The sequence below is a fragment of the Nannospalax galili genome, unplaced genomic scaffold (genome assembly GCF_000622305.1).
Source record: "Nannospalax galili isolate Female #2095 unplaced genomic scaffold, S.galili_v1.0 scaffold2294, whole genome shotgun sequence".
Classification (NCBI taxonomy): Eukaryota; Metazoa; Chordata; class Mammalia; order Rodentia; family Spalacidae; genus Nannospalax; species Nannospalax galili.
The window spans coordinates 76,178-83,320 of record NW_008334953.1 but is presented as its reverse complement, the minus strand read 5'-3'; the positions used below and the strand labels follow the sequence as shown (position 1 = coordinate 83,320).

General features: G+C 35.2%; 1 protein-coding gene across 1 annotated transcript; it reads left to right on the top strand.

Annotated features, from left to right (window-relative positions):
- The first annotated feature begins 6,159 nt into the window (after positions 1–6,159).
- Positions 6,160–6,870, top strand: LOC103731311 (olfactory receptor 14A16-like). The gene has a single exon (XM_008829682.1). The coding sequence runs from the start codon at positions 6,160–6,162 to the stop codon at positions 6,868–6,870; it is 711 nt and encodes a 236-aa protein (XP_008827904.1).
- Positions 6,871–7,143: the final 273 nt, after the last annotated feature.

Below are 7,143 nucleotides of genomic sequence, written 5' to 3'. Positions count from 1 at the left end.
AATCACAAGCAACAAAGGAAATCCATATGCCCAAACCATCACAAAAAATATGAAAAACTAAAATAATATGTCCCACCAAACCACCAGTCCTATAGAAGAAGAGTTCTACAGCAAGAACCCCTGTAGGTAACTCAGGACACAGAATTTAAGAGAACAATCATAAACATGATCAAAGAACTCAATAAAATTAAAGAACACACAAACAATCAGATCAAAGAATAAAAAGAGTATGGGATTAAAATTCTGTTTGAATTCACAAGAGAGATAGAAATATTAAAGAACTCAGCCTGAAATGAAAAAAGTACAAAAACTCAATAAGCCAATTTGAAAGGACAGGAGAAAGTCTAACTAGTAGAATGAAGGAAATGAAAAACAGAAAATCAAGGTTGGATGATAAAGTGGAAGAACTGGACCACTCAAGCAAAGAGTATGAAAAATTAAAACAGGAATGAAATATACAGACAGTGTGGGACACCAGGAAAAGACCAAATTTTTAAATTATAAACATAGATGAAGGAGAATCCCAAATAAATGGTATTGACCACCTCTTCAACAGGATTATAGAAATGAAAATCTCAAAATTAAGGGCAGACATATCCATACAAGTAAAAGAAGCACATAGAACACCAAATAGGACCAGGAAACCAACTCCCCATGGCATATCATAATAAAAACACTAAATGTACAGAACAAAGAAAGAATATTGAAAGCTAGAAGAGAAAATCAACATGGCACATATAAAGGAAATCCTATCAGAATTATACCTGATTTTTTAATGCAAGCTATGAAACCCAGAAGAGCCTGTACCCATATACTCCCAGTTCTAAATGACCATAGATGTCAAACCTGAATGCTATATATTAAGTCAAACTATTATAGATGAAAGGGAAAGAAAAATTTTCCATGATATGGAAAGAAATCATGTCCACTGAAGAAGGCCTTGAGAGAATACTCAAGCAATAAAAAGGACTGAAGAAAGGAAGGACTGTATACAAGAGGCAACAGAAATAAACTAAACGAAGGTATAATTGTGGAAACAAAAAATTAGACCACAAATGTAAACAGAAATTAAAATGGTGGTAAGGAATGCACATTTTTCAATAGTAACTTTAGTACTAAAAATTTCTAGACTGAATTCAGTTAAAAGATGAAGGTTAGTTGAATGGATTTAGAAACAAAATTCATATTTTTGTTGTCTTCAAGAAACTCATCTCACTTTCAAGAATAGGCACTACCTTAGGATGAAAGAATGGAAAACATATTCCAAGCAAATGACACTAAGAAACAAGCAGGTGTTGCAATTTTAATATCTGTCAAAATAGACTTCAAACTAAAAGTAATCACAAGAAATAATGAGGATCGCTTCATTTTGAACAAAGGAACAATTGACCAAGAAGATATCACAATCATGAATATATATACACCAAACTCTGGTGCACCTAATTTCATAAAAAGAACACTACAGGACTCTGAGACACAAATTAAGCCCAGCTCAATAATGCCAGAGGACTTCAATACCCCACTATCTCCAATAGACAGGTCAACTGGACCAAGAATAAACAGAGAGAAAATCTGAACTAAATGATACCACATATCAAATAGACCTAACAGGCATCCACTAAATATTCCAGTCAAGGACCAAAGACTACATATTTTACTCACAACCTATGGAAGTTTCTCTAAAATAGACCATATACTGGGACAAAAAAAAAAACTTCAAAAAAATACAGAAAAAGAGAATTCCATGACTTCTATCAGACAACAATGCAATAAAGCTTAAAATCCACAGGAAATGAAACTCTACTAACTGCACAACCTCATGGAGATTAAAGAAACCACACCTGAATGATGAATGGGTCAAATAAGAAATTAAGAAAGAAACAAAAGGATTCCTGGAACTACTTGGAAAGGATAACAACACAACAAAACATCTAGGAATTAAGAATCTAAGTTCTTAATTTGAAAAAAATTTAAAAAAATAGAGGCTTAGCCCAGTTAACCAAAAGAAAGAAAGATCCTATCCAAATGAACAAAATCATAAATGAAAGGTGATATATCACAACAGACAGCCAAAAGATCCATAACATTAAAAGGGAATACTTTAGGAAGATATACCTTATTAATTAAATTTGCAAACTTAAAAGAAATGGATGAATATCTATATATAGGTTACCACCAAAGCTAAACTAAGAAAAGATCAACAACTTAAACAGACCCATAAGACTCCCAACTTAAAAAGTCCAGACCCACATGGATTCTCAGGAGAATTCTACCAGACATTTAAAAAACTACAACCAACAGAACTTAAATTATTCAAAAAGATAGAAACAGAGGAAGAACTTCCAAATTCCTTCTATGAAGCCAGCATCACTCTAATATCAAAGCCAGGTAAAGATACAACCAAAAAAGAAAACTATAGACCCATGTCCTTAATGAACATATGCAAACATTCTCCACAAAATACATGCAAACCACGTACAGACACACATCAAAAAGATCATCCACCATGATCAAGTGGGCTTTATTCCAGAGATGCAGCGATGGTCCAATATATGTAAGTCAGTAAATGTTACAGAATCAAAAATCACATGGTCATCTCAATAGATACAGGAAAAACTTTAATAAAATCGAACATGCATTTATTTTAAAAGTTCTAGAGGGACTTGGACAGGAGGGAATATACCTCACCTCAAAAGAATTAAAGCTTTGTACAACAAATCCACAGCTAACATTATTCTAAATGGAGAAAACTGGAAGCATTCCATTAAAATCAGGAACCAGACAAGGCATCCACTACCTCCATTCCTTTTTAATGTAGTGTTTAAAAATCTTTCTAGAGCAATAATACAAGAGAATGAAACTAAACAGGCACTAATAAAAAAGAAGAGGTCAAGTTATCCCTACTTGCAGATGATATGGTACTATACATAAGAGATCCCAAACTGTGCACCAGAAAACTCCTAGAAAGGATTTAACACTTTAGTGGAAGTGGCAGGTTAGCTGTGGGAGACAGAGAACCAGAATAGAGCTATTGTAACCATTAGATTGAAAACTGTATTCTTGAGATACATTATTTAAGTTCTATATGGATTTAATTTGCATTTTATATTTAACTTTATGAATTAAATTCATTGTTAGAATTAATTATGCCTTGGAGAGCCCCAATTCTGATGATGGATTTCTACTTTTTTGTATGATACTATACCAAAAAATTCAATGCTATTTTTGTAATTGAAATTATAACTGTTGTACTTATGTGTTTTTAAATTTTTAATCATTTGAGATTCCATGCAGTGTATTTCGATCACCTTCACTCCTAATTTTTGTACCTAACTACTCCCAGCCTCACCTACTCATTCCTACAACTTTATCATGTGCTTAAAAAAAATGACCCATAGGCTCCTATTTTTGATGTCCACATACTGCTGGATTTGGGATCATTGACTGGACCATGTTTGACCTACCAGAAACCACACCCCTGAAAATCTGACTCTCTTTTCTCCAGAAGCCATCAACTATCCATAACTCTTCAGTTAGGAGTATGAGTTCATGAACCTCTCCCCACTCCATGCTTGAATGCTGAATAGTTTGATCTTGTGCAAGCAAACAATCAAGCCTTTGAGAGTGAGCCTGGCATGGCTGTTCCATTTGTTATCTATACCCTCCACTGACATATTCTCTGTAACTTGTCTAGGTGTGAGTTTCAGCATTAATTGCTGTAACTTCTCTGATGAGATCCAAGAGCCTGAATTATCTCTGGGTAGAAAGATGCACACCTTTAATCCTCACACTTAGGAGGCAGAGATAGGCAAATCTCTATGAGATCAGGGCAAACGTGGTATACATAAGAAGTTCAATGTCAGGTGGGGCTACAGGAAGATTTTGTCTCAAAAATACCAAAAAAGGAAGATACAAATTTAGAGAGCAATTTGTCCTTTTAGCAGAATAATAGCAATAGGTTCACCATTGTGAGCTCTCCAACCATGGTTTCTTGACCATATTTACAGAACCAGGCATGTGTTCCCTTAAGTAGTATGGACATTCAGTCTAATTAGAAAGTAATTGGTTATCCTCATAACACTGGGGCCAGTATTTCACCCATGGCCATATCTAGCCAGGAGTCACAGCTGAATAAGGCTGTTGATCATTTTTCCCCCAGGAGAGAAAGATTCCTTATATCCATGTATTGGGAGGTTTTTTCACATCTTCTGTTTCAGGTGATTCCTGGAAGCCAAACTGGAAGAGTTCAAAGTTCTGATATGTTTGTGATTATGATTCTGATCCAGTATTCTCTAGTATGATTGTTAAATGGTCATTATTGAGATTTGCAGTTAATAATATAACTACATACCATGTTTTAATCCACTCCTAGAGTTATGTTTAATGGTATTTCAATGAGAGAAAATGAGGTGATCTAACATCCACACTAGTAAAAATTTGATTGAAAATCAACAATGAATCATCACACATCTTTCATAGAGAACAATAAAGATGCTGAGGGCAAATACAGATGACTGAAAAGCACCTTCTCCCATTGTTCATGTGTGTGCAGATAAATAAATTTTAAGCTTTCTGGACATGGCTCAACATACACTATATGGGAGCAATAGCAGTGCTAAGATGAAAGGATTGGTGTGATGTCCATACAGGGCTGAAGCGGGGTATCCAAGTCACTCAGGAGAATGGCATCTACAAACAGAATTAGACCAGTGCTCTTATGAGCATAAAGATGTAAGGCTATCTGAGAGACAGAAGATTCTTTTTAGTAACAGAATTCAAGCTATTCATTTAAGGCATAAGTGGGTAAGAGAAAATTCATTAAATTTTAAGTGTTATAGAAAAATACATCATATTTTTGGTCTTTATTGATTTTTTTTGAATTTTTAAAAATATATTTTGATCATATTTAGACACCTCTCTTACTCTTCTATATGCACCCCTTACTATTATGGCCTGATTTCACATATCTAATTAGATAGCTAGCTAGATGATGATAGATAGATGATAGATAGATAGATAGATAGATGATAGATAGATAGGTGATAGATAGAAGATAGATGATATATATATATAGAGAGAGAGATAAATATAGATGTAGATATAGATATATCATACAATTCTGACTCTGCATTTCAATTGTATTTATTCTTGGTTAAATTTTTTTATTTATTTTTATTTTATGTACATGAGTATTTTGTCTGCATGCATGTAAGCATAATACACACCTGCCATACCCACAGAGGAGAGAAGAGGACATCAGACACCCTGGAACTGGAGTTTGGGAATGTTTTTGGCTGCCTGTGTGTGCTGGGAATCAAGCCTAAGTCCTCTGCAAGTGCAGCCCATGCTCTTAACCACTGAGCCATGTCTCCATCCCCCAACTGAGTGGTGCTAGGAGTGGATAATAATTCTAAATATATGCTTCTCTCATTGATGAATTCTTGCTATATTTCTCACTGTAATTATATATAACCATAGTATTATAAATTGACTGTTTAATGTTTTTGTGTCATTTGGCTTATTGTTGCAGTATTGTGGATCAAAGCCAGAGCTATGAGCCTTCAAGGCAAGCACATTGCCACTGACATACATCCCCAACCCACTTTGTGCATGTGTATAATGCCTATAAGAAAATTAACTATTTTTCACCCTGTAGCTTAATGTTGGAAATATAACCTATTAGAACACGATCCAGATTATATTATCCTTTCAAATTCACTGTTTTCCAGGTATTTATAAAGAAAAGAATTCTGGATAAATTTTATGAAGATCTTGCAAAAATCTATGTTAAGTCCACTTAAATTTATGAAGAACTTGCATATGTATATGTAAATATACATATATACATATATATGTTAAATCCACTAAAATAGTTTGACATTTTCTCTCTAAACCTTCTACCATGTTACTATCATTGTAATACATTGTGAAAGAGACATATTGAGAAGTTCATGAAGGCCATGAATTTTTTTAGGAGACTAAAAAATGTTCATGTTTTATAGGAATAACATAGTAGTTGCATCTTACACAAATTTAAATGCATTATCACTAATGTAATGTCAGCATGAGCTCCACATGTGTCTTTTCCTTCCTTTGTCTCACAGTAGGTAAACAGCAGACAACATTGCCAACCACATTGTGGACACAGATTTCTTCTCCATGGAATTCTCTGACAGCAAGCAGCTCCAGGTGCTCCAGGGCTTTCTGTTTCTGCTGATTTACTTGGTGTCCCTCATGGGGAACCTTCTCATCATCATGCTTGTCACTGTGGACCAGTGTCTTCACACCCCCATGTACTTCTTCCTGAAGAACTTGTCCTTTGTCGATGTGTGCCTCATTTCAGTCACAGTCCCAAAACTCATTCTCAGCTCTTTGTCTCACAGGAGCACTACCTCTTTCCCAGGATGTGTGTGTCAGGTCTTCTTTGTGGTTTTCTTTATTGAAACTGAAATTTCCATCCTCACAGCCATGTCATACAACCACTATGTGGCCATCTGTTACCTGCTACACTATGATGCCATCATGGACAGGACAGTCTGTGTGAAGATGGTAGCTGCCTCTTGGCTATTTGGAATTGTCTTTGGGTTCCTATATTCATATGGTACGTTCTCTTTATCTTTCTGTAGCTCAGAACACTGCCACAGTTCTTGTGATGTGCCCTCTCTACTGAAGATTTCCTGCTCAATGATGCATGCCGACATTGACATTAGTGTCAACGCTGGAGTCCTGTATGGATTTCTCTGTTCAGTATCCATAGGGTTTTCATATGTTTACATTTTAAACACAGTCCTGAGAATGCCCTTGTCACAAGGAAGGTCAAAAATTTTCTCTACCTGCATTCCCCATCTCATAGTCATACAAGATTTTTAGACACAGCTGTCATTGCCTATTTGAAACAAGTTCCTGATTCCCCACAACTTTTGGACTGCTGGATGACTGTTTTCTATTCTGTGATGCCTCCATCGATAAGGAAATAAGGAAATCATCAGCCTTAGGAATAAGGAAATCAAAGCTGCTTCCTTCAACTTTCTATGGAAACTAGATCACAATGAGTTTTTTTTATAGAGATTTTGTAATTTCATAAAACATTTCTTAATTTAATTTAGACACCCCCTTCATCCATGCTTCCCCCATCCCCCCACT

Bases quoted from the DNA above. Each gene is read 5' to 3' on its own strand.
- LOC103731311 (XM_008829682.1), top strand. From the start codon at position 6,160: ATGGAATTCTCTGACAGCAAGCAGCTCCAGGTGCTCCAGGGCTTTCTG.